General features: G+C 39.3%; 1 protein-coding gene across 1 annotated transcript; it reads right to left on the bottom strand.

Moving 5' to 3' along the window:
• On the bottom strand, positions 1 to 27,941 carry LOC126196313 (39S ribosomal protein L20, mitochondrial). The gene is made up of 4 exons (XM_049934555.1): positions 27,777 to 27,941; positions 15,001 to 15,111; positions 8,757 to 8,900; positions 1 to 249 (listed from the first exon to the last, which is right to left on the bottom strand). The coding sequence occupies exons 1-4, from the start codon at positions 27,861 to 27,863 to the stop codon at positions 142 to 144; spliced, it is 450 nt and encodes a 149-aa protein (XP_049790512.1). The 5' UTR covers positions 27,864 to 27,941; the 3' UTR covers positions 1 to 141.

A 27,941-nucleotide genomic window follows, 5' to 3' on the forward strand; every position in this document is an offset into this window, starting at 1 on the left:
TTAAAATCTTATTTAAACTGTTTTACTGTTAAACAAGAAATAATACAAACAAAAAGAATGTCTGGTGATGCACCAGATGTGATTAAACAGTTCTCTTTGTTGTAAAGAACTGGCCAGCTACTATGATGCACAAATTAAACACTATTTGAGCATGCCCCTCGTGATAACTCCAGCAGGAGGAGATCCAAGATCTGCTACACCAGCCAGCCCATCCTCTGATGCCTTTTTCCAGGACAGATTCACCAACGACTGCAAACATAACATATACATTTACACACAGAAATACATTGTACACTTTTCAAATTAGGTATGCACGGAACAACTCATAACCTCAATGAAATTTTCACTCTGCAGCAGAGTGTGCACTGATATGAAACTGCCTGGCAAATTAAAACTGTGTGCCAGACCGAGACTTTAACTTGGGACCTTTGTATTTCATAGGCAAGTGCTCTACCAACTGGGCTTCAGCAGGCAAGTGCTCTACCAACTGGGCTTCACAAGCATTGCTCACGACCTGTCCTCACAGCTTTTTGGAAGGTAGTAGATGAGGTATTGCCAGAAGTAAAACTGTGAGGATGGGTCGCGAGTCATGCTTGGGTAGCTCAGTCGGTACAGCACTTGCCCGTGAAAGGCAAAGGTTCCAATCTCATGTCTTGGTCTGGCACACAGTTGTAATCTGCCAGGAAGTTTTAGATCGTAACTTGTTCTTTGTACTAGCACTAGCAAGAGGAGTGGTGGTAGAAGTATACATCCAAGAGACAATGTACAGTGCATGGGTTTCATCAGAAAATACATAGAATAAAATGTTAACAGTAATAACAACAATAATAATAATGATACTAACAACAGGATGTACAGTGCATAGCACCCTACACAAAATCTCATTCAAAATTACACATATAACTTTGATTACTTATATAAATGTACAAAAAAGATTTTTTACATGGCATACACAGTTCACAATTACATACAAACACACAACAGTTCTAACACTTCTGTTTGAAATACTCATTCACATCATGGCAAATAGTTTCTTAATGTGTGACTGATGAATTACATGAAAAATTATTTACTACAAGGTTATTGCAGGTATTCTTCTACACTATTATAGCTGGTTATTAAAAATCTGAGCACTTTCTTAAATAAAGACAATTTCTTCTTTATCTGTGCTGGAAGTTGGTTGTACAATCTAGCACCTTGAATGTTTGTTTGTTCTTAAATCAAATCCTACGATTACTCTTTTTTTATATGGCTGCTATTGCACATTCTTGCATTGTAAGAATCAAATGAGTTAGTTTTAAAATTTTCAATGTACCTTTTTTTATATATTAATTAACCGTTTTTGGACATAAAGGCATGGTAAGGGTAGAATATTTAGATGTTGAAATAACTGTTTGGAGGGTGTTAGCCTTGAACTGTTAGTAATTATTCTAATAGTTCATATTTGCAGAGTGAAATGGGTTATCATTTGTGTCTTATTACAACTCCAGAAGGTGAGGCCATAGGTAATAGCACAATGCATGTAAGTAAAGTAGACAATTCTGCTACACCGTCTACTGCACACACCACTAATTTCATGTAATGCAAAATAAGCTGATCTTAATTTGTTAGTGAGACAGAAGATGTGGGCTTCTCAGTCTAAATTTTCATTTACACACACACCTAAAATTTTTGTGATAGCTGCCCTCTCAATTTCTTTATTTTGTATTCTGAGGTCCATGTCATGTTATGTTGTGACTGTTTACCCCAATATATACAATTAGTTTTTTTAAATATGTAAGGTTAACTTGTTGTTTTCAAACAATTTTTTTAAATATTCCAAACCTCTGATTGCAGAGGTTGGCAATACTGTGTTTATATCAGTTCTAATTTGTCTGGCAAATATGTTGGGTACTATCAAATGCATTTGTTAAGTCCAAGTTAATTCCTGTTGTACTATTGTTTCTGTATAGTCCCAACGTGACATTTTCAATAAACTGGATAATAGTTGATTCTTTGTGAAAACTATGTTGGTTTACAGACAAGGGATTAAATTTTTCAAGGTAATTTGTAATTCTGTATTTCAAGACAGTCTCCATTATCTTTGAAAATACAAATACCAAAGCTATTGATCTACAGTTTTCCATTTCGTACATGTTGCCTTTTTTTATGCAATTGTTTTATTTTTGAAATTTTTGATCTTTGTAGAAACACTCCTCCTGACAATGATGTACGTATGATATGTGAGAGTGATTCTGATTATGACACTAGCACATTTAATTATGACTGAACCAGGTATCTCATCAATCCATTAAGATATTTTATTCTGTGTTGTTTTCATTATTCTAAGAACTCTTGATTTGTTTTCCACACACAGCACTATTGAATTAACACTTTTTTCTCTTGAAACTGAGGTTCTACTACCCCTGAATCAATTTTTATTCAGGTTGACTGGGGTATTTATGAAGTAGTCATTTATGTAATTTGCTAAAGATTTCTGAGAAACACGTTGATCATCTTTTACAACAATGTCATCTTCACTTAACACGTTTGTTTATTTCTTTTTTGCTACATTCCACATTGCTTTTTATTTGTTTGCTGCCCGTCTTAATATCTGTGAAATGGTAGGCAATTAACAAAAACATTTTAATACAAAGTTACTTCCTTTGACAGTCTCTCCAACTACACAATGAAATATGTGGAAAGTGAAAGAAAATAAGAATAAGCAGCGTACAGACAAAAAGTGCTTGGAGGCCCAGTTTACAATAAGAAGCCAAGGCATCAATCATCTGAAATATTATTTGTGATTCCTTTTGTACTTTTGTATGATACGGCCACGAGGCTGTTGGTATGATACGGCCATGAGGCTGTGCTATGTTAACTGGTCACACTGTTTTTAAACATCTGCCAGCCAACAACATACTTTTCATGGACACAAACACTGAATCTTTTTTTTTTCTTCAAATATTAATATTCGAACACAGTGTGATATTTATACCTCTGCTCACATATCCGCACACCATGTTTGAAATTCTGCAATAAATACTCTTGCTCACTGCTAATAGTTTATAACAAAATTGCAATAATAAACAAAATAAAAATTGTTTAAATGTTCAATGGCATTTTACCTTAAAGATTCTTGTAATGCTTAATTAACTCCAATTTCAGGTGAAAAAGTAGATTTCAGTCTCAGATTTAAAGTGCAATAAACGACCTAAATTCTTGCAATTTTTTAACTGTGTTTCAAACTGCACCAAGTTTCAAAGAAGCAAAATTATGCTCCATCCACTGTTAACACAGAAAAAGATGACACCTGTTGTCCAATAATGGGGATGCAACCAGTCATAAGTGATGTCCATGTTTCCATAGTTGCCTGAGACTGCAATTGTGTGTGTGTGTGTGTGTGTGTGTGTGTGTGTGTGTGTGTGTGTGTTTTATTGTAGACAAAGGCCTTAATGGTCGACGAAAGCTTTATTTGTGACAGTCGTTTTATTGCACCTATCTGTGACTCAGCATCTCTGCTATATTGTGAGTAGTAACTTTCCTTTTCATAATATTGTTATATGTTTTCATATGATGGTTTTTGACTGAAGCTAATACACAATATGGTGTTTCTGAATTTCAAAAGAATGAAATATTTTCATACCAGTTAGTAAGCAAGTTTTGATTGTTTTGTACATAATCTCTTGCTCCATAAAACAATATGTCAGAAAATAACATTGATCATCTATTTCTTCGATGGATATCTACAACATGACTAATAAGATATAACTTTTCAACTAACTTTAAATGAAAATTAATGCCCCAGTGCTGACAATTTACAAATTTAACATATCCACATGGAAAAGAAGAATTTTCCCAAACTTCTTGTCACCTAGTTCCTTTTTGGGGTAGTTACGTGGCACTTATCAGAAAAATGTACGATACGAGACATTTGAAATTGAGAGATGCTCAATTTTTTTATGTTTTCATTTGGAATGTGTTCTTTCACTTAGAAAGTAAGTCACTTTGGTACTCTAGTACCATAAATACTGTCGTATTGTAGCATACAATGAATATGAAGCACAGAGCCATAACTAATTTTATATTCTCCAGAAATCGAGAATCATTACCCTGCTGAATCTCTTACATAATTTTATCTATCAAAATGACTAACTGGCACAGTCTTAGTGTATGGGCAGCTATGGCATAGTACAGTGAGTTTTGACAAATTACTTTTAAAATTCTGTCTCATTCACATATCTCCACACATTATGTTGAGATAAGTGCCTGCCAATTTCACATGTTCGCGACTCAAAATCTGAATACCCCATCAAGCATGTCTTCAGAGGGGCCACCATCTTACTACTAATGCTCCCATCATGCTTCCAATAGTGTGATATTTGAAGGGCTCCACAATGAATTATCTAACACATTAATAACAACATGGGAAGTATAGGTTGCTACTACTCACCACACAGAGGCATTGAGTCAAGGACAGGCACAACACAAAAAAATATTAGAAAATTTAAGAAATATTTGTGCTTTTGGACAAATTTCTTACTCAGAAGTAGAACACTCATACATTCAACAATAACAATGCCCCCCCCCCCCAACACACACACACACACACACACACACACCTACTATAACAGAACACCAGAGAGTGTAGATAAGTAGATGTGTGAATGCATGGGATTTATAGAATTCTTTTTTGTTGTGCCTGTCTGCAACACGAAGCCTTCACTACGTGATGAGCATACTAAAATGCATAATTTGGCTTAAAGTGCACATTAGTATGTCCAGATTCAGATGTAAATTTTCTTGGAGTACCAGTAACATATTATCTCATGTCTGGTTCTTTATTATGGCATAATACCATACATGCTAGAAGATGAAAAACGTGAACTTGAAATGCAGTGAACAGTTGAAACTAGCCAATAGTGTGGAATTAAACACTTCGCTTCAAATAAATTGGCCTCAGCAGGAAAGATTAATAAAAGTCAAATTTCTTTAACAAACCGACAAAAATAACTTCAATGTTCTGCAAGGCGATTAACACTTGACTGTCATAAAGGTGGCAACAAAATAAAATCTCAAACTAATAATATATTTTAGCCTTCCGTAATCATGTGAATGTATTTTAATTCACTTGATAGCACCCGGCCACAAAAATTTGTTTTGTTTTCATTTGATGTGAGAGCAATAAACGAAGAGGAAAGAACGAAATCACTTAACATAAACACAAGTCACATGGAAACTACCACCTCCCCACAACAACTCAGACTGCTCTGTGCATCAGGTCCGGATCTACAATATTTCTGAACCGAGGCAATATTAGATAGTGGCGCTCCCCCTCCCTCGAGCGTTTGAGGTAGTACGACAAAAATTTAAAAAATCGACTTTCGTAGCGCACATCTTTCTGAAGAGTCTGATACATAACACTTATATGTTTGAGGGAACATAAGACATGTTATTTGGTCTTAAAGTGTGCAGAAGTGCAGTGCCAAGCCTCTTCACACAGCATTCTTCCATAGCATGTGTCTGTATTTTGCTGTGTGGAATTCAAATGTGAAATATTTTGTAATGGGTGCCATCAAACTATATTCCAGCCAGTGGAAATTAAAATTGCTGTGGTGCCTCTCCTGCTCCCAGTCGGTGGGTTTGACATCCTTAAAGAAATCTCGCAATTAATACTGGATGGGATTATTTGTAACCGGCAGAACAAAAACTCTTCAGAAAATTTGCAGTCTTCACTGCCTATTAGCTAATAACTTGCTGTTTGGTGTGTCATAAAATTAAATATATTACACATAAAACGAGTAAAGACAAGAGACAAGCAAGACAGTACACATTTCTTCAGTCCTTAAGTCCTAGCTTTTTTCCTCTCTAATCTTGCCACAGCTTTATATGGTGTACTATCCTTTCTGGGAAAGAATCTATTATCTCCTCAAAGTTCGTCAACATTTTGCTATATGAAAAAACGAAATGTTGTTGTCTAATACTAGAAAAGCTCTTAATACAAATAGTACCCAAGACTGGTGTGGGTTCTCAATCCTATTATATGTATTTTGTCACTGTCTGCTAGATAAAACGAAATAGGCCTGCCTAATATTGCAGCAATTGTTACACACATCAAGTAAACGAGACTTTTTTGGCACAAATGGTCATTTTTATAACACAACAGAATATAATTCACGAAGTACCAATATCAATTGCCTATTAGGCCTACTACAAGCAAAATTCTATGTTAGGAAATAGTTTCACATTTCATTCATATTCTCTAGCTTCTGAAGAAATCGAAAAGTGGTAGTACGAAATTTTTATATCAATCTGGAATCGTCATACTCTTCCGTAATTTGTGAGAGTCCCCATTTCTTCTCCTTCCTCGTTCTAACAAACAATCTTGTCATCACTAATTCTGTAACTATTATTGCCAGTGTCAACATTTACTCTCTGGCTAACTTCATTAACCCTGCCACAATTGCCGGTTTAGTTATCCTGCATTTATTCTCCAGTTAGGCGTTATTACGTGTACGTGTACGTGCAACGCGTTTTCCGCGCTACTCCCACAACAGAACTTTAGCGGCTGCTGGCCAGGGATTGTATAACTGGCCCTTAGTACTGTAGCGGTCTGGCCAAAAATTTTGTGTCAAAATTTCATTTTCTTGGATACATGGAGAAGACAATACGTAATCTTTGTTGCCAGTTATTCCTGTTAGTAGTTTATTTCCACTCTGGTAGCCTGAATCTATGGACTTCGCTAGTAATTATAACAACGCTGATCATCTGTGAACCCAGTCAACCACATAAACAGCGATTGTCATTCACGCTTTCGGCTTTATTCGCTCAGCTCTTATAGACCTGTCCCCTTTTGTCTGCAGGAAAGTTTATTTCTAGATGCGACGGAGATTACCCTTGCAGAGACATCACGTACACTGTGCATGCATTCAAAAATCAACTTATGATTCATTCAGAAATCAACTTAGAATTTGATCAAAAATGTTCAAAATCATATGAGTAATTGATAGACCAATGTGCGCTGGATGATAAGCGCTTTGTGAAACAAGGTCTTTTTCCTCTGCCTGAAATTGCCACCCGCGGCAGATTTTTCCGGACAGCATCTGGCTGCTTGCTGCTATTGCTTATACAGCTAACTGCCCCACTTCTGTAGCCAGAAGCAGGGAGAAGCTACTACTCAAACATGACTCATCTGCACATGCACGTAAGCTCACTCACAACCGCTCCAACGAATATAATGTATACAGTTGTGACATCATGCTCATCAGAGGCAATTTGTTGTTATGAAACATTGCTTAGTCTTCCTAAAGCCTTTGACACATTTTGCTGTTGGCAGACGCTTGTATGAGCACTGTGCTTTGTTCTTGTATATGGTGCATTTCCTTTTTTTTTCTTCTTCTTCTCTTGTTCATGTTTTATAGCTGCAGCAGCGAGATACAGTAATATTCTTTGTTAGAGTATTGGTTCTTACCCGTCAAAGTTACAAAAATTTAACTAAAAACCAAAAAATGAAAAATTCCCGGAATTATGAAAAATTCTCTGAATTCTAAAAAATTCCGTGTTTTTCCCGGTTTTCTCCTGGGTGAAAAAATTCCCAGGTTTTTCCCAGATCTCCAGGTTGTCCCGGGTCGTATACACCCTGTGGGTCAAAAGTGAATTACTGAAAATGATTGAAGAAAAAAAAGTCTGAGAAAAGTAAGTAATCATAATCAGCGACCACTGACGAACTAGGTTGACAACAAAAAAAAAACTGTCTTATGTACCACATCAGAGGAAAGGTATAATGAGAGAGTGGGACTGAAGCAAAGGAAAAGAAAGAAACACTGCAATAGTTTGGGGCTGCTCCTTCACGATGCACTGTTACTGATTTGCCGAATGCCTACACACAATACATTTCTTCTGAAAAGAGAACATCATGCAAATCTGATTTACTTCTTACAGAAAAAATGTTATAACATTTACCTCTGAAGAAATGGTTTGCTTACTACTTGCTCAGTGAGATTGCTTTTTTCACTGAAATGCTGATTCAGCATCATCAGTCATCCGTCATCATTAAGAAAACTGACATTAGGGCATTTTAATGAATTTTCAATCATAAAAGAGCCTCAGTTTCTACAATGATGGATGACACTAAACACATTCAAGAACTTCACATATGACTGAGTAGAGCAGAATTTTACATAGAAGTACAATGCACACATATTCTCAACCCAAACATTCTTTCACATGAAAGTAAGAAAATTGTTGGGTGGACTCTTATTCAAATAAAGTAAAGAGATGTAGAATAATGAACAGTCCATCTGCACAGCTGAGTGGCCATCATGTGATTGCCAAGTGAAGGACACCAGTTCCACACCTGGTTACACCAGGAATTTCTCCTCAGTGGAAGGACTGGAAAGAAGTCCAGTCAGCATCTTTATGCCAACTGAAGGACTACTTTAATAATAAGTAACTGCTTCAAGGTCTGAAAACCTGACGACAACCAGGAGAGAGGTGTGCTGACACAATGCCCCTTGACACCACATCAAAATGTTCCGTATGGCCGAGGATGACGTAGTGGCCAGTCTGAGTTGTGTGGTCCTCTGAGCTTCATCAATCATTTAAGTTAGAACGGAAAATTAATAAATAATTACATTTTTGCCACTTTCACAATCCTAATTTTCTCACTTTTTATTATTTTTAGCTGACAAAATAAAAGCTCGAGTTGGACTGTAAAACGTTTGAAAATGAAATTGTATTTTACACTAAACACAGAAATAACTGTAGCATAAGCTTACTTTAAATGTCCGAGGTTCCCACACAGCCAAATCCGCAAGCGTTTTTCTATTGAGTAGTATATTCATTCGAGCCAATGCCTCCCTTAGCAGAGGATACCGGAAACCAAGTTCTTCACATGCAGCTGTTACACGTTGTTCCCATAACTGTGAATTGAAGAGTAAGTAAATAATCGTATCACTTAGAGCAAGCTGAAAATAAATTCATTCTACAACCCTTATTGACAGAAATAACACCAAAAATAATGCTGTTATCTTGAATAACAATACTCTTAATCAAAAACAGTAATAATTTAGAACCCTAATTAATGGGTACTGTAGCCAATGGACATCATTTAAGGTCACTTTTGGCAAAGATTCAGGAAACAATTACACCAAATTGGTGGTCACAGACTACTAGAGGCAATGTCTGGTAGTATCCTTCAACAGAAGAACACTTATCCACACATGGCATGTCCCTATGAACTGCATGATTGACATTAAGGTACACCCTTCACCAGCTAGATCCCCCAATTGTCCTTGAAAGAAAGTGTATGCAACCATCCTGGTTCCAATATCCAGTGCACTGAGGGCCAGCCACATGTTATGTGGCAACTTACTTTAGGAGGTGATAAAATGGCTTTATGACACCTTCTCAACTGAATATTTGCAAGTATTCATGACCAAGAGTGTGCAGTGTCCTCCTGACAAAAGACCAGCCAAGTGTTCATACTGGCAATTTCATTGTTCATTTCCCTTCAGTTAGTTATCACTGAAATAAAATCAAATAACCTCTTAATACATGCAGCTGCATTTCACTTCCTCTTCCCCTTCTAGGTGCTCCACTGATTTTGTTGTTGCCTGTATTCCAAGAAATATCACAGAAGAATGGTGGTGGTAACAAAGTGAGCAGTGGACTGCTATTAAGATACCCCTGACTGAATTAGACTTTTATTCATGATAGGTATAAAAATATCATCACCAATGGAGGGGAGGCCATTTAATCTTAAATGGCGTAGTGAGCTGAAGAGCTCAGCAAGCTATCAGCAGCACGTGTGTCTCAGCAGCGGCCTGCTTAGGCTGTGTCACACACTATCAGCAGGATGGTATTAACTGCAAAGACCACTTACCATGGCTGATGAATGGCAGCTCCATTCTGGCTGCCAGTCCACTTCGGGTCACAGAATACTGAAAAGGGAAGTTTGATACTAAAACCATAGCCCCTAGCATGATTGATGGCAAAATCGTGTGCCCGCCCTGGTGCTGATCAGCAACAAGGTTGTCCTCTAGGGCCAGACTACAGTGACAGGATAGCAAGCCAGTTACTTTGAACACATGTCCCACCAGGGAGGTGGCCACCCTCAAGAGGTAGTCACCATGTAGGTGACTCCCCAATGTGAAGATACCAGGTAGCCTGCATACAATTTTCTGTTCAGACAGATGCCCCCCCCCCACACACACACACAGACCTGAATACCGTATCAACATCTGAGCGGCACACAGAGAGAGTGAGTCAGATTGAAGTACTACTTATGTGACTTTAGACTGGGAACCAAAATAAGGTAGCATGCTCACTCGCCACCATGAATCAATATTGACTTCACTTGGCTGACTTTCCTCATATAGTCAAATCTTCTGGCCACTCTGTTGAAGCTGTAAGGTGTCTCAACTTCCACTTTTCATAATTGGGGGCAGGTATATTTTGCAGTGTCAACATATTGAATATGTGCTCTTGCAAACTGAATATGTCTTATTACCTCACAAAATATGGTCACTATAATAGCAACATCTCTCTCACTACATCACATTTCTGTTACATTGGCATGAGGCAGTTCAATGCCCCACATTAGGTTGTGGCAGAACAAAATTTTTGTCAAATTGTACAAAAAGGCACTCATTGTGAAAAAATCTGTTATACAGCACATAATAATTGATCATGCAACAGTATTAAAAAGTTACATGATGATACAAACATAATAACATTGGGGTCTCAACAAATGGCTTAATCCAAAAATTTTCATAAGCAAAATTATGCAACTCGAGACATAAAAAATTACTTTTAGATGTTCAGCCACACACTACTTGAAACACCGTATACAAATTTCCTAAGCATCTAGATGGGATAACAAACAGGCTGCAACATGACATGGATTTAAGTAAACCAAACAGCTCAGTTCTGTTTGTTCTGAACTTAAAAATCTCTATCAGTGTGTTTACTTGCAGACAGGATTGCTAGCTTACTTAAAAGTATGATGGCACACTCTTCTGGGATGCTCCACAGTAAAAAAGATGTATTTTACTGAACTGGCACTTGCAGTAACATAATTATGCAAATCCAATAACCACCATTTAGCAGAAGTCTCTTCACATCAGATCTTACAGTTCTAAAACTAACACACGAATACGTTTACTACTTAACAGTATACATGGTCAATAGTGTAAATCTGGAATGAACTATGAAATTCACAATCCCAACACTAGAAGTAAAAGTAATTTTCATATAGAGTATTTGGACATGTTCCACATAACAGAACAAAGTATTATACTCTGTTGACAAAGGTCCACCACATAAATGGAAATTCAGTATTCACGAACAAGGCAAAATGACACATTGTTATCTACTCTGTCTATAATATAATTTATCAGGATAATTCCAGTTAACAGGTTTTAAATTTCACAGCATACAGAATGCTGACAGCATTCTCTAAAAACCAGTAAAGTTACATAAATGCCTAGTGTGAAGCAGTAATTAAAACAGCAGCTAAAAGTTTCAGAAGAGCAGCATTTTCCTTTTCTTTTCAAAGTAGCTGTTTTTATATTAATTGACAATTTCCAGAATGAGATTTTCACTCTGCAGCGGAGTGTGCGCTGATATGAAACTTCCTGGCAGATTAAAACTGTGTGCCCGACTGAGACTCGAAATCAGGACCTTTGCCTTTCGCGGGCAAGTGCTCTACCATCTGAGCTACCGAAGCACGACTCACGCCCGGTACTCACAGCTTTACTTCTGCCAGTATCTCGTCTCCTACCTTCCAAACTTTACAGAAGCTCTCCTGCGAACCTTGCAGAACTAGCACTCCTGAAAGAAAGGATACTGTGGAGACATGGCTTAGCCACAGCCTGGCAGAAGTAAAGCTGTGAGTACCGGGCGTGAGTCATTCTTCAGTAGCTCAGATGGTAGAGCACTTGCCCGCGAATGGCAAAGGTCCCGAGTTCGAGTCTCGGTCGGGCACACAGTTTTAATCTGCCAGGAAGTTTAATTGACAATTAATTGCTGTGTGTAACAATGTGACTATATTGGCGCCAAATTTAATTTATTGTCCAGAATATTTTACTGAAGCAGCTTGCAGTTGTTGATTTTTCCTGTAAATGTATAGCATCATATCATCATCTGTGTAGTAACATGAGTACATTTCAACATTTGCTCTCTGAGCATCTGTACAATTGCATGTTTTGTAGAGATTGTTCAAAGAAACAACAATGGTAAACTAAATCCATTTGTAACACTAGGAGTAGTAGTCAAAAATCAACTAATGTCCAACTAGTAGGTGAAGTGAAAAGTAATAGGTAACACATAAAAAATTTCAATATTAGCTGTAGTGCTTAAGCGATGAATCCATTACAATTTTCAGTATAAATTATGCTTTAGTATATTTTGCAACTCAGTCACAACCCCAATATAATTCCTGATTAAATATATCTTCATATTGATTTTGTTTAGTGAAGGAAGTAGGGAAATGTGGAAGCATCTGATTCCACCCGTCCGCTTCGATCCACGACGCACAAATATGGCGGAAACAACCATACACCACGACTCCAATATGGCGCCTGTGACGTCATCATGTAAACATGATAAACATGAAAATACATCGAAAAACCAACACACACACGTTCCAAAAAAGACCTAATGACACTAACGGGACAAGTGTGGGAAATTGGGGGTTTTTGGGTGGGGACAAAGTAAATATAAACTTTATAAACAAATTTAGACACACACACACACACACACACACACACACACACACACACACACAAAACGACAAAAAAAAAAAAAACGACAACACAGAACTCCCCAAATTCCACTAAACACAATATCCTCTGGAATCGGACACTTCCCTTAACCTATATAGCTCAACAGAAACTCCGGATACCTGAACATCCACAACCACAAATTAGAATCTAACACTTTCCTTGACCTATCTAGCTAAACAGCAGCTCCCGATCCCACAAATTAGATTCTAACGCTTCCCTTGACCTATATAGCTCAACAGCAACTCCCCATACCGGAACACCCACAGCCACAACCACAACCACACATTGTAATGGAACACTTCCCTCGAGCCCAACACACAACAAATACACTAAGAACAAGAAAAATAAAAACTTACCACAACAAAGTTCTGGTGCCGCAACCTAGGTCACACACACACACACACACACACACACACACACACACACACACACACACACACAACCCAACGAAAAAATACACAACCAAAAGAAGGACCCAACCCACCCACACCCCACCCCCCAACCCAACCTCCCCCCTCACCCCAAAATAAAATACCCATAAACAAAAACCAAACACAAAATAAAAAAATCTCAATCACACACTACAACTCAACAAAAACTGGAACAAAATAGATCCTCCACAACTAAATCACAAACCAACACCACCCCTCAACTAACCACCTTCAGCCTGTACGTCTTACTAACAGCCCTTAAAAAAAACTGGAAAAAAAACAAAAGCCCTCAGGGACGCTCTTCTGCGAACAGTACTCATCTAAATGAGACTGAAGGTTGGAAGAGCACCTCTTCCCCCTCCCAAGAACTGATTTAACAGGTCCCCACATCCCCTCTATAGTATTCGTACAAGCCCCCGTCTCATAATTTTTAAACTCTAAACTATGGATAACAACTAAATGATTGTACCCCCTCTCACCCAACTCCCTATAAGAAGAAAAAAAAAACATCTGAAACTACAGTGGAACCTGGTTCTCTAAACTGCTCAATTAACCCCACTAATTCCGCCTTAGACCGCCCCTCCACAACCCTGAAAACACATTCCGAACACCCACCCTCCGGTACAACAGCCCCCCACACCCAGAGACCAACCACAGACTTACCCCTGCCATACTTCCTTTTCCCAAACTGCGACTTGTCCACCTCCACCACAACCCCAGGCCCACTCTACTTACCCCTGTACTTAATAAACTCAGAACATACTTCATGGTAAAACGAAAACCAGTCAAGCACACTCCTCCCACTCATGCCATTTTCATGCGTGCAAAAACTTTGAGAGGATCTATAACAAAAGTAATACGTCAACAACACAATCTCGTGCATTCCCAACCTAGATGCATGCCCAACCTAGACTTCTCGAACCAGGAACCGTGACATATGGAGCGCCATAGGTTATCCCTACGGCATCACCACATATAAACATCCCTGGTCGAGACGCCGGGACTTTTGCCAATGTCATTTCCTTCCGACAGACAGCACACTTGACCACCTCTGCAATCAACCCAAAAAAGCTGTAGAAATTTGATCAGCTCCAACTGAGTCGCACCAACTCTTTATCGGTCATATCCATACCTAACAAGACCAACAACAAATTCATTTACTCACATTATCATACGACCTACAACGAGCAGCACTACAATAACTTTCGCACAAAACCACTAAATCGTTAACTCACTGAAACCAATTCTGCTCGAAACACAGCCAAAACATGAACCAGCCACTATAATCAGTAAGACAAACTGAACCCATTACACCACACAACACGAAACCCCTAAACACACCACCAGAGGGCACCACAAACCGCAACACAACGACACCTACAAACACGCCACACTCACAAACCAAACTCCACGCTGTCATGACATCACACACCACAACAGCCTTACGTCAGGGGTGAAAGCCGACGGGTGGTATTGGACGCTTCGGTCGACCCAGAAGTAGTAGTCAAAGTTACAATCAAGAGATTGAAATTCACACACAGTCATGATTAAGAAACTACACTCTCTGCACCAACTAAAAAAACCAAGCACAAAGCATCTAATTCAAATGTATAAAAGATTCAGCATGGATTTCATCATTATTGTCTGACTCTTATCTTCAACACTGCTGTTTCTCGGCATTTATAGGAGCAAAATGTTGCATGGATAAAAGTGATCAATATCAAACTATGCAGAAATTCAAATTTCTACGAATAAAAATGTTGTATAACAATACAATGCAACAATGAGAAAATAACAATGTTTACCTGTGCAGCATCAGCCTTCTTTAACCGTCTTCCTTTTGTAGCATACACTAAAGCTCTGTGGACATATCGCACTGCTACAGAGTAACAATTCCTCCTTCGCCCACGGAAATGCTGTGATTAAATTTAAAGAATTAAACTGTTAATTATGCAGAAAACTTTAATAAAGAAAAGGAAACCAACTGCATTTTACATCATTCATGTATGATATGTGTACATAATATGTAGCATAATATTCATCAGAGATTTGTTTATTATGTGATAAAGCTTTTCTTAATTTAAGTCCCAGTTCTAGTTATTTATAATGAGAAGTGTGGCAAATTTGGACCAAACATATGCCTCAGGCTATACTACACATCAATCTGTTAACACAATGGAGATTTCGCAGGAAGACACTATCACACACTAATCAGTAACCGACTTTGTATTTCCAGTATTAGTTTTATTTCCTGCTATTTACTCACAGTAGCCAGCATAGTCTAGCAACAATTTTGTTTGCCTGTGTCACCTCTCACAACGGAACCTCCCCATCGCACCTCCCTCAGATTTAATTACAAGTTGGCACAGTGGATAGGCCTTGAAAAACTGAACACAGATCAATCGAGAAAACAGGAAGAAGTTGTGTGGAACTATGAAAAAAATAAGCAAAATATACAAACTGAGTAGTCCATGTGCAAGATAGGCAGCATCAAGGGCACTGTAAACTCTGAAGCGCCATGGTCCCGTGGTTAGCGTGAGCAGCTGCAAAACGAAAGGTCTTTGGCTCAAGTCTCCCTCGAGTAAATATTTTTTTTATTTTCAGACTATTATCAAAGTTAAGGCACTCAAACATAATCAACTTCGCTCTCCAAAATTCCAGGACATGTTCAGATTTGCTTGGACACATGCAGGATTTGACGGTCTACACACGGAAAAATTTGGAAACGTTAAAAACATATGTTTTGATAGAGCACAGGGAAAAATGTGCGACTGTGAAACTGTTGCATTCATTTGTTGCAGTTCATGTGGGAAACTCTTATGTTTTCATCACTTTTTTGGGAGTGATTATCACATCCACAAGAAAACCTAAATTGGCAAGGTAGAAGAATCTTTTTACCCATTCGCCAAGTGTACAAGTTAGATGGGTCGACAACATATTCCTGTCAGGTGACACACATGCCGTCAACAGTGTCGTATAGAATATATCAGATGTGTTGTCCTGTGGAGGAATCAGTTGACCTATAACCTTGCGAGCAAATGTTTTTGTTGCCCATTGGAGAGGCACGTCATTTCGTCTACTAATCGCACGGTTTAGCGGTGCAGTGGCAAAACACAGACACTAAACTTATTACAGTGAACAGAGACATCAATGAACGAACGGACGGATCATAACTTTGCGAGAATAAAGAAAGTAAAATTTTCACTCGATGGAAGACTTGAACCAAGGACCTCTCACTCCGGAGCTGCTCACGCTAACCACGGGACCACGGCGCTCCTGAGCTCCCAATATCCTTAATGTTGCTTATGTTGCACATGGACTACTCAGTTCGTATATTTTGCTTATTTTTTTCGTACTTCCACACAACTTCTTCCTGCTTTCTCGATTGATCTGTGTCCAGATTTTCAAGGCCTATCCACTGTGCCAACTTATAACAAAATCTGACGGGGGTGCAATGGGGAGGTTCCCTTGTCAGATATGAACAAGGAGAAATGAATGACATTACATAAGATCTCTTTCCATTTCATGACTGGAATTTATAATCACAAACATTATTTTTGAACATCCATTTAGTCTACATCATGCAGAAGGTTGGTTAGGGGGTTAAGGGACTCAACAATGAGGTCATGGGGCCTGTCCCTCCCATAGCTCTCCCATCCCTATCCATTATAGTCAAAGTGTTAAAGATGGAAACAGCGCCTACTATCTGGAGGAAAGCATAAAGACCTGTTCCACAGTTCTTTTGTTATCAGCTAAAGGTAAGGAATTCTTCAGGTCTCTTCTTCATCAGAGTGTTATTCCAAAAACATAAAATAGGCTGCAGCAAAGGGATAACCACACTGATTAGCAATAAAAATACAGTAAAGGATGGATAACAAAGGCAGCTGGCAGAGGAAGTAGAATTTAGGGTCCCCCAGACCCAGCATGCAGCAGAGATTGCCCCACTCCAACTGCCCTGCCCCCTTCCCCAAAAGCAGTTTACAATGTTTTATCTGAGGGGGGAAAAAAATTTTACACACTCTCGAAGAATACGAAGAGCTATGTCAACTGTCCATACATCATCCACCAACATTACAGGCAAACAATCTGAAAGACAATGGTTACCAAGGCCATGGACAGTCAGAAGGGGAGAGCAATCCACCAGAATGTGAGCTAATGTGTGAAGTGCCACAACTACGATATGAGACTGGCTCATCCCACAGGATAAAACTGTTGGTTATCTGGTGTGACCAATGTGGAGACAACATACGACAGTTGATTACTCCAGGGGATTGGGGGGGGGGGGGGGGGGGGGGCGAGGGACGCAACGCTATATAGCAGTTGTCCCCTTGATAGTGCAGAGTTTAGAGGAGGCAGAAGCCCATTAGATGTTGCTCCATCTATGCGCAAAGAGATGTTCCATTTGTGCCCTCAAGTCAGCATCTGGGATCATCAAAGCAAATGTTGGGCATGTAAGCGCTCCAGTAGCCAACCTATTCGCCACTCCTGTAGCCAACCTGTTGGCTAGTTCACTCCGTAGGATATCCAAAGACTTGGGATAGAGAGGAAGACAACTAAGCAGACAGTATTATCCAATGTCAGAGAGAAGACCATGAATAGCAGATACCACAGTGAGACAAGAGTGACATCAATCAATAGCCTGAAGATTGCTCATTGAGTCACTACAAAAAAGTAAAATACAGCCAAGGGAGGTCTTTTTAGCAAAATGTAGGGCTATGTTAATGGCTACAATTCCATCATAATAACACTACACATTCTCAACAGCAAATGATGTTGCTGACAGGTGGAAGATGAAAAAATATACAATGTACTCTCTGTGGTTTGATAGGATCAGTGCAAATGAGGGTAAACACTCTGACACCACTGAAGAACTCAGAAGCAGAGGCCAAAATGCAATGGGGCAATGAACTTTAGGTCCATGAAACAATCAGTCCTAATTTATGATCTGGGTACTAAGCAAAAAGGAAGGGGAAGGGGGAGCGGGAGGCAGGATGCACAGGTCCCAGCAGCCTTGGCACATCGCAATTGGTAATGCCACCAGAGGCGAATGTCAGAAGTTGATTTCCCTTGTATCCAAAAAGAATTTGAAAAGTTGAGTGATTAGAAAATTGTCTGATGGTGATTGCATAAGTGAGCAAGAGACGGCAGCACTGGAACTGAAGAGCTGAGATCCTGGCTTTAGTGACGAGACTGTCTACGGGACTACTGAAGGCAGCTGTGACCAGTCTAATTCCACAATAATGCACCTAGTCAAAATATTCTGTAAATGTAGTGACAGTTCAGTAGCTACAAGCATTATGATGCTGCTGGGCTGTATATGGCAGTGGTCCTTCATAATTATAATATATATTCTAGTTCCCCATTATCCTCTTTTCAGTCTTAATTTTTGTAATTTGATGTACAACCAATAATGCATTTAATATTAGCTGTTAAAAATTCTTTTCGTACAGAGTCTGAAGGTCATCTCGGCCACTCAAATTTGAACCGGTTTGAAATGTAAGTTTTGGCTTTATCAATATAAAGCAGTTCCTTTTACTAATTTTTATATAACTGAAGTTAAGTAATTTATCTAGGTACAATAAGTACTGATATTTTGCTGATATGCCTGTTATCAAGCAATACAGTAATCTCATAAATGCCATGTAGAGGCAAAAATTTATTTTTGACACACTGTACTGCCTGAGAACGGAAGTGTAAATATACTTATGACTCAGATCTGATCATGTGGCAAACTGTAATGTGTCATGGGAATTTATATAAAATACAAATTTTGGAGAGCAATGCATGAGTAAAATCATTAACTTCAAAGCCAAAAGTGCTTTTGAACCATAAATCTGACAACCATAGTCCAGTTGGGATGACACCAGGGCACAGCAAAAATGAAGTCGAGCAGCATGATCCACACCACAAGAGCTGTGGACAAGGAATTGGAGAGAGTTAAGGCCTCACATGTAGCTAATCTTTAGTTGATGAAGATGGGGTGCCCATGTCAGCTGTCTTAAGAAAGAGAAGTCCCAGAAACTGGGAAGGTGAAACAAGAGTTCCAAGTGTGGTGCAACCAGAAATATGGAGCCATGGAGTTGACATTCAGCTAAAAGCTACAGATTGAGAGCTATACCACATGCAAATTTTATCAACATACAAGCCCAGGTGTAATTAACCCAGAGTGTAACACTCAGCACGGAGATCTGCTGATTAACTGTTGCAATGTCTTTGGTCCACCTTGCGACCAGCCAACAGCAGGGGTGGCCCTCAGAAAGAAGAACAGCACTACTTGAGGCATGGGTGATCATGTCAGATGTCTCTCACAACTCCTATACCATACAATGGAGGGGACATAGGTCACAGCAGAAGTATGCAACTGCCAACTGGCTCTTCAATGAGCACAACATAGTAACTGGCCCGTCAGATGGTGACACAAAAGTGACAGAATCACCAGAAAGTGATCTCTGTCATACAGGTCATCTTGGGGCAAAGCCACAAGATTGAGGGAAGAGACTGTGCAGTTGATAGCCAAAAATATGCCATGGTTGTAAACAGGAGTACCATCATTGAGGAAAGACAGAACAAAATCAGAAAGAAGCTGGTTAATATGAAGGGACACTACCATATGATGTGGTTCTTCCCCACAATGGGTGGTGTGCACTGAAATCTCCAGATAAGAAGAAAGTGGGGGCAGGGAATTGTTGGATTAAGGTTGTAATTTCCAGGTATTCAAGTGCAGCGTGCCTGGTAATAAATGAATTGTGATTGGTTGGGATGTTCATAGTCAAACTGGTATTGCTTCGAACTATTATAGAAGGTAATCCACTCACTAATAACTGTGCAAACCTACGTACAGACCCTTTTGATACCCCCTCGAGAACAGTACAGCTCAGCCACAATGCACAGTAACCTTGAAGAGTTGGAGAATGGTTGTCAGTGAAATGTGTTGGAGACAACACAGATCACGTAACAGAACGAAATTAGTTGTTGTTCACAGAGACATGTCAGTAAGATCGATGAATTATCACGTAAAGGCTATCCTTGTTAGGACAGCTTACACCCCAGGACCACTATCATAACTATCGGTCGTCAGCTTGGAGTCTGACACCATGGGAAGGGAGGTGTGTGTGTGTGGGGGGGGGGGGGGGGGGGGTGGAGGGAGGGGTGCCTCTGGGGTCACCTTCTGACTTGCATTACTTTTGGCAGTTGGGACTCATGCGAGGACTTATCTACTGGGGGTATAGTAACAGAAGAGGAGGGGGCAGCCCTGGGACCTGTAGTCAGCTGACACCAAATGACACAGTTCCTCCAGCTGGATGTGGGAATGGTTTCTGATGATGGTGCCAAAGGAAACACAAGAGGTGAGGCCTGTTGTCCAGGGCCTGTCACCCACACGGTCTAACTTACAACCTCCGACAATAAAGTTCAGTGAATAGTCCTGTAACATTAACATAGATGAACTATGAACTACAGTTACCATACTGTCCTTTGAAATAGAATAGGGGGTCTCTGAGAATGCCATTCCATACTTTGCCGTTTCATTTCAGGGTCATACCAGAGACATCAGGTTTCATCCTCAGTGACAATATGATTCAAGAAATTGGGTGTAGCATCCACTGTTTCGACAAAATCCTGTGAAGTCTCTAAACGTGCCTGCTTCCAATCTTCAGTGCACAGTTAATCGATGGTCATTCATGATTAATGTCCTCACTTTCTCAATGTTTTCTTCACTGAGGGCGGTCGCCAGTAGTCCACCACGGGGATTGACACACTTTCCCGGCCTCCCCAAAAACAGGCGAACCACTTGTACACACACACACTTCATGGACAGTGCTTCATCCCCCACAAAAGCGGGTGAACCACTCATACACACACACTTCATGGACAGTGCTTGGTCCCCAAACACATGTACCAGCATTGCATATGTTTCTCTCAGTGTCTTGCCAAGCTTAAAACAAAACTTTAAATTGATCCATTGCTCGTTCATTGTCCTGTTCTCAGCTCAGAACCAATGCACTAATCAAGCTCTTCAGCCAACAGGTCTAACACGGAACACACATGATGCTCACATGAACTATGGTGGGAGCAGGTTATCAATACTGGCCACTACGTAGGTGCAGCATTGTGAGTCGCCAGTGTTGCCCAGTCGACCATTCTGACTTCATTCACTGAACTTTATTGTCAGAGGTTGTATTTGCACTACTATCAAAGGTCGACTGTGAGGGAATACGTATACCAGGTACTGACATACCAACCTGGACAAAAGTCTCGTAACATGGAAACAGGATATCAATGATCATATTTGTTTTGAGCTTCAGAATATGAGATGCAGTCAATGATCTTCAGTTTCTGCATTCCTTAATTAGGGTATCACAATTTGGGAATCAGGGAGGGTACTCCTTCCTGCAATTCACACAGGCGGGTGGTAGCACACATGGTGAATCTTTGAAAGCTGCCTGACCACAATCTTCACCAGTTGGGATGTATGTATACTAGAAAGATATATGCCCAAAGTACTGGCATTTAAAGTATTGTGTTGGGGACGGGAAATACAGCTTCCCACTGCAGCAGTATACCATGATATTGACCACCTCTGGAAGCAAATCCCTCTCAAAAGCGAAGAATGAATGCTCTGGTGTCAATCTCATTCTTTTGCAAGCCTCAACATGCATAATGCTCATAGCGGATCCCTTGTTCCTCTAAGTGTTTGCATAGTTCATGCACTTGCAGCATTAGGTCCCAATATAAAATTAAACCCTACATCATGGTTAGGTTCTTATGGGGTGTTATTGTAACAGGTACATCACTTAGTTGTTTGCCAGCAAGTAATAGCCAGAACTGGGTAGGCTTTGCCATATTATTAAGACTGAACCACTTCGCAATTCAGTACGGGAAGAGTGTTCACCAAATACATTTTCGGTATCTCCACAAACAACATTGGATTAGTAGAGAGAAAGACCGTCCACCTGTCTGAGTGCAAACCAGGAACTGAGGGCTGTGTCTGCATGTTACCTGGCTTTGCTTTCCTCCCATGGCATGGCCAAGTAGGAAAAGTACTAGGTCTTAATGATCTGCAGTGAATTGTGGTCTGTGTGAAAAGACTGCTGGAGTGTAGTGATCACTGGCTGACAATTTTGGCCTTTCCATGATGCTAGGTATCAGCCACGATTCTGCCCTACTCCAAACGAGGGCTCTCCCCATGAGCACCCCTCCAGCCAGAGCAAAGGCCACCTGGCTTTACACCCAGAGCATGAGTCCCATTGCCCTCAAATGGGAGGGCAACTACTACTCAGCATGCGCAGGGAGGTGACGGCTCTGGCACCAATTTGCGATCCCTCATGTTCGGGGCAGTACGACAGTATGGGTACCTGACGACACCCCACATGGGATGGCTACCATAAGGTATAAGGCCACAACCACCACAGTAGTATGTGTGTGTATATGCCTCCTTGCTCCACAGATAATGAACAGAAACAACATACAATGAGAAGAAAAAAATATTCAGTTTTAGGGAGCTGAAAATTTAATTGGAATGGAAAACAATAGCAGAAAAAATAATAGAACATGAACTGGCAAAAAGAATTAAAGGAAGCCACTTGGTACAATATTTCACAGAGCAAAATAATTATTTAATCATTACTAATACATGGTTTAAGAAACATGAAAGATGGTTGTATACCTGAAAGAGATCTGGAGACACTGAAAGGTTTCACACACATTATATAATGGCATGAAGGGGGTTTCATGGCCAGGTTTTAATCCGCAAAACATTTCCAGGGGCACATGTTGTCTGACCACTATTTACTGGTTGTTGTCTACAGACTGAAGCTAAGGAAATTCCAGAGATGAGGGTCACCCAGAAAATAATGCACCATGTAATATTCCTTTGACAGTTATTTATGGAATGCAGTGGCTCTTACACACAAGAGTGATGTTTCTTCAACACTCCTGTTCTACCGCCTTCCTCCAATGAAACACAACGGCATGTGTGCTCTGTCACTACAACTCCTTGTTGTGATCATGAAGACATTTCTTCACTGTGTGGATTCACTACTTCATCATTCTCGAAATGTCTTCAATGAATGGTATTCTTCAATGGTCAAAAGAGGTGGAAGTCAGAGAGCTAGGTCAGGACTATAGGGTGGATGGTGCAACACTGTCCAACCCTGTTCTGTGATGTGGTTCGAATTCCTGAAACTTGCGTGAGGATCCTGAGTCTGATTAATGTGGTCACATATGCTTCAGAATTAATTGTGCTGCCTCTTGACATTACACCAATGAGTATGACACCCTCACAGTTCCGGGACACAGTACTCTTGACCTTACCAGCAGAAGCAGTTGCTTTGAATTTTTTTTGTCTGTGGAGACTAAGGATTATGCCATCCCACTGACTGTTCTTTTGGTTTGGGCTTAAAATGCTTAACTCAGGTATCATAGCTGTAATTCTGGGACAAGGTGGCTCCCCCCTCAGCTTCAATTCATTGCAACAACTCGGCAGATTTTTTTTTGAGAGAGAGAGAGAGAGAGAGAGAGAGAGATATTTGTGTTCCACCATACAACAGTGTGGACAGCATCGTGCATACACTTTTGAGTAATCAAGAGCATGTATGACTGCACACACGCTTCCTTTGCTGATTATCAGCTTGAGCACCAACAGCAGAGTCATTACGCATCAGTCCTTGTGAACGAGCACATCAGTAAGCTGCATTTTGTCAGGCATGACAGTAATGGATGGTCTCCCTGATTGCTGGAAATCACAAAGCTACACCAAACTGTCTTCTGATGGCCCACCATCTGTGACCAGTGACTAACACTACTTCTGTTGATAAACTGCACACAAATATTTGTGAATGTTCCCAACAGTTTCTTTTTCCATGGTGAGAAATTCAATGACTAGATACTGCTTCTAACATATATAACTTACATAACCCATTTTGAAACACTGACACATCTATGCTACCTGTTTTGAGGAAATAAAAAATTTGTGTGTGCACCCCAGAACTTTCAAATAACATTTACCTATAATTTTGTATTGTTGGACCATGACAAAAAAAAGTGGTGCATTACTTTCTGGATGACCCTTGTACAAAGAAAATTATAGAGATGGATCCTGGATAAGCTGAAATACCCGAAGGCAATTTCAAAGGGAGCACTAGGCAATTACTGAGTGAAACAGGAGAAATTAATGCAACAGAATATGGATCACTAACTTTCTAAGATGAAAAAACTGAAGGCAAAATGAGTGGGTCCCACAGAATTCCTTGAATTTAAACAATGAAAGAAATAAAAACACAGGAAGTGAATTGATGAGAAAGAGGTCTAAAACACAAGACAAAGTCTGAAATGAAAAAGTAAGAATGGCTGAAATGAAAAAATACAAAGCTGTATAAGTACATAAAACTGTGGGAAAGACATCTCAGATATAGGGAAATTAAAAAAACCTCTAGAGAAAAGAGAAGCAACTGTATGAACATCAAAAGTTCAGATGTCGACCCAGTACTAAGGTGAGAAGGGATGAGTCAATGGAACCTACCTACACTGGTTGTCAGTTTTGTTGTATGACAAAATAATTTGTAGCATGTGGTGTTATACATGCTCAAACAGTAGAAGAATAGAACACTGAAAGCGTACTTTTGTTTGTATGCATATTATTTTCTGGAATCAGGGTCATGGTGACAAGACTGATCTGTAGCACGCAGTGTAAGTTAGGTTAGATGGTGAAATTTGGTTGAGTTTGTGAAGACAATGAGTACAAATATGAAGTCTTAGTTGTGGTAACATACTGATGTGCAACATTGATTGAGAACTAGGTCACACCGGGAGGTGACTGTGATGGTGAAATCTTATCAAAGGCTTCAATTTAAATCTGAAGGGAAGGCTGAAAAGTGGAATGAATATATAAATGGGTTATACATGGAGAGAAACTGCAAGATAGTATGGAAACAGAAGAGAAAGTAGATGAAGGTGAGATGGCACAGACAATACCGAGAGAAAATCTGACAGAGCACTGAAAGACCCAAGCTGGTGACATTTCAGAGATCTTTGGAAAGCCATCCATGACCGAACTATTCCACTTGTTATGCAAGATGTATGAGACAGGAAAAACCTACAGAATTCAAACAGAATGTTGTAGCTACAATTCCAAATAAGGTAGATGCTGATAGGGATTAATATTATAGAACCTTCAATTTAACAAGTTGTTGTTTCAGAACACAAAGACTGATTATTTACAGAATAATGTAAAAACTACTATAAGTGAACCTCAAAGAAGATCATTTTGGGTTTTGGAGGAAAGTAGGAACACTTACTATGACTTATCTCAAAAGAGTGCAGAAAGCCAAATTTACAAAAAGATTTTGATAATGCTAATTGCAACACACTATTTGAAATTCTGAACCTAAATAAGACAAGGCTATAGCTTTCCCCAGTGTTATTTCAGCAGTATGTGCACACTGCTTAAATAACACTAGTGTAACACTAAACAAACCAAGGAGAAACTTGGAGAGGAAAATGGTAGCAGAGAATTTGCAAGAGCAGTCGAAGAGAACAAATAATACCTTGAAAAGAGGTTATAAGATGAGCATCAACAAAAGTAAAACAAAGGTAATGGAATGGAGTCAAATTATATCAGGTGATGCTGAGGGAGCGAAGTCTTGTACAAAAGTGAAATGCAGACAATGTTGAATAAAATTTAGAATACAATTCCACCTGTCAACTGCAACCAGTGATTTAACATCAGAACCAAAGACACAACAGAAACAAGATTTTGAAAATAGCAGCCAATACTTGTCAGTGTTTCCTTGGAGCTGAAGGGTGATAACAAAAGATAGAATTGCAGGAATCCTTAATAATATAAAAACTTGTGGGACAACTGCAGGAAAGCAGGTGGAGAGAAACTAATTTGCAATTTAAGAACCTCAGAAGCACAATATGGCAAAATATAGGAAACACAACAGACAGGAAAATGGTGTAGCTAAAATTAACAGAACATGGTACCAGCAACTTGAGCTATACAGCTAAAGTAGACAGAGCGATACAGAAAAAATATATCACATTAAGAAACCTAACAAAAATCCAGAAAAATAATGCCACATGGAATTGACCCCTAGAATTAAGCTAGCTAAGTAGTCATAGCAATAAAAAATACATAAATCCTGCACAAAACCATGCTACATTCAGAAACAAAGAACATCTAAATATTTGTGAAAGAAAGATTGTAAATATGATTACTGCTGTGCTCTTAGGTTCCTGCCTAACCACACTTCTGGAAATCTTGACATATTTGAGAATAATCCATACAGTTTATACACATTACTAAAACAACCACATTTAATAACGTTAAGAAACAAGACAATAGAAATAATTAACCATCCAAACAGTAAGTGTCTATGAAAAATAGTAAATACCTAGATATTAAATGCATCAGAAAAAACACACACAATGATTATTTATAATCCATAGAAAATTCAGTTCGATCCTTCCTGTAATTCAATAATGAGAGTCATTTAGAATATGAACTGTGTGTCACACAGAATATAAACTAAATGGCAGAAGGTACACAAGATGTAGAGTGTTAAACAAGTAAAACATGAAGTAGAGAATGAAGGTTTAAATAGTTTACTGTTCTCTCAGAGCTAGAATATGTGCGAGGGAATGGGAGAAAGGAGGCTTCTGTGGACTTTCCTGACATTCAAATGACGTAATTAAAAAACATTTGTAAGAGAGTAGCTGATTGATTATCACCATCATTTCAATTGAACAGTTTACCTGTGGCTACAAGACCCACTGTGGATTTTACAGTAGGCCTATTTCTACTATTAGTGGATAAGCGTATAAGCAGTTACAAATTAGAGACATTGAATTATCACTATAAATGTGTACTAACTAATGAAAAAACATGATTCATAAAAAAACACAAAACTCTTAGGAAACAAACATTTAGTACACAGGTATATAGGATGGAAATTATGGGCCTATGAACTCTCATGTAACTAACATTTTGCACTCACTATCACTGGTCATACAAGCGGACAGGAAGAATAGTGCTGAACGTCCTCTACGCGAGACTTGCTAACTGTTGGTGGTGGATCTGGTACTTAACGAGTTGCACCACAAAATGAAAATTTAATTCATTTGACGGCATCTGTAAATGAAGTAGACCACCTGCGGCCTTTATTTCAATTCCGCCTGTTTCTCCCACTTACATGTTGTTACAGTCATCATGAAGTTATATCCAACTCGTCACGTCTTTGAAACTGTCCACTCAGTCGAAGTTGAATGAATATCATAATCATTTTTTTCTCGATCAAAATTATGTAACAGAAAGAAAACTGGTAAACTGCAATAAATCTGACAATGAAATGACGACTAGCTGAAAAGACAGGAGAAATAATTACCACGAAAGAAGAATGTCGTTAAGTTATGATAGCAAATAAGGCTACAAGATAATAATTCAGTTGTCCGAAGCTTCATAGAACCAACTTCTTTGTTTGAACGAAACAAACGAGAAGTTATGATAACGTAGTGCACATGTTGACGAACAATTACACAAAAGCAGATGAACAACACAAAAAAGGAAGGGAGGAAGCTTTCTTACAGCAGCCAATTTAAAAATTCTTCTTTTTCGCCAGAATTCATCTGGTCCTCTGTTTCTAGCTAGCAAAATAGTATTCAAGAAGACCATTGCACCCACAAAAATCTTTACGACGGAGGATGCAAACAGTACGCTAGCAGCTTGTTTAATGTTTACTACGCTCACAGT

The sequence above is a fragment of the Schistocerca nitens genome, chromosome 1 (genome assembly GCF_023898315.1).
Source record: "Schistocerca nitens isolate TAMUIC-IGC-003100 chromosome 1, iqSchNite1.1, whole genome shotgun sequence".
Classification (NCBI taxonomy): Eukaryota; Metazoa; Arthropoda; class Insecta; order Orthoptera; family Acrididae; genus Schistocerca; species Schistocerca nitens.

Coding starts and splice junctions, on each gene's coding strand:
- LOC126196313 (XM_049934555.1), bottom strand. CDS start 27,863: ATGGTCTTCTTGAATACTATTTTGCTAGCTAGAAACAGAGGACCAGAT. Junction 15,112..27,776: donor GAATTTTTAAATTGGCTGCT/GTAAGAAAGCTT, acceptor ATTTAATCACAG/CATTTCCGTGGGCGAAGGAG. Junction 8,901..15,000: donor AGAAGGCTGATGCTGCACAG/GTAAACATTGTT, acceptor TTCAATTCACAG/TTATGGGAACAACGTGTAAC.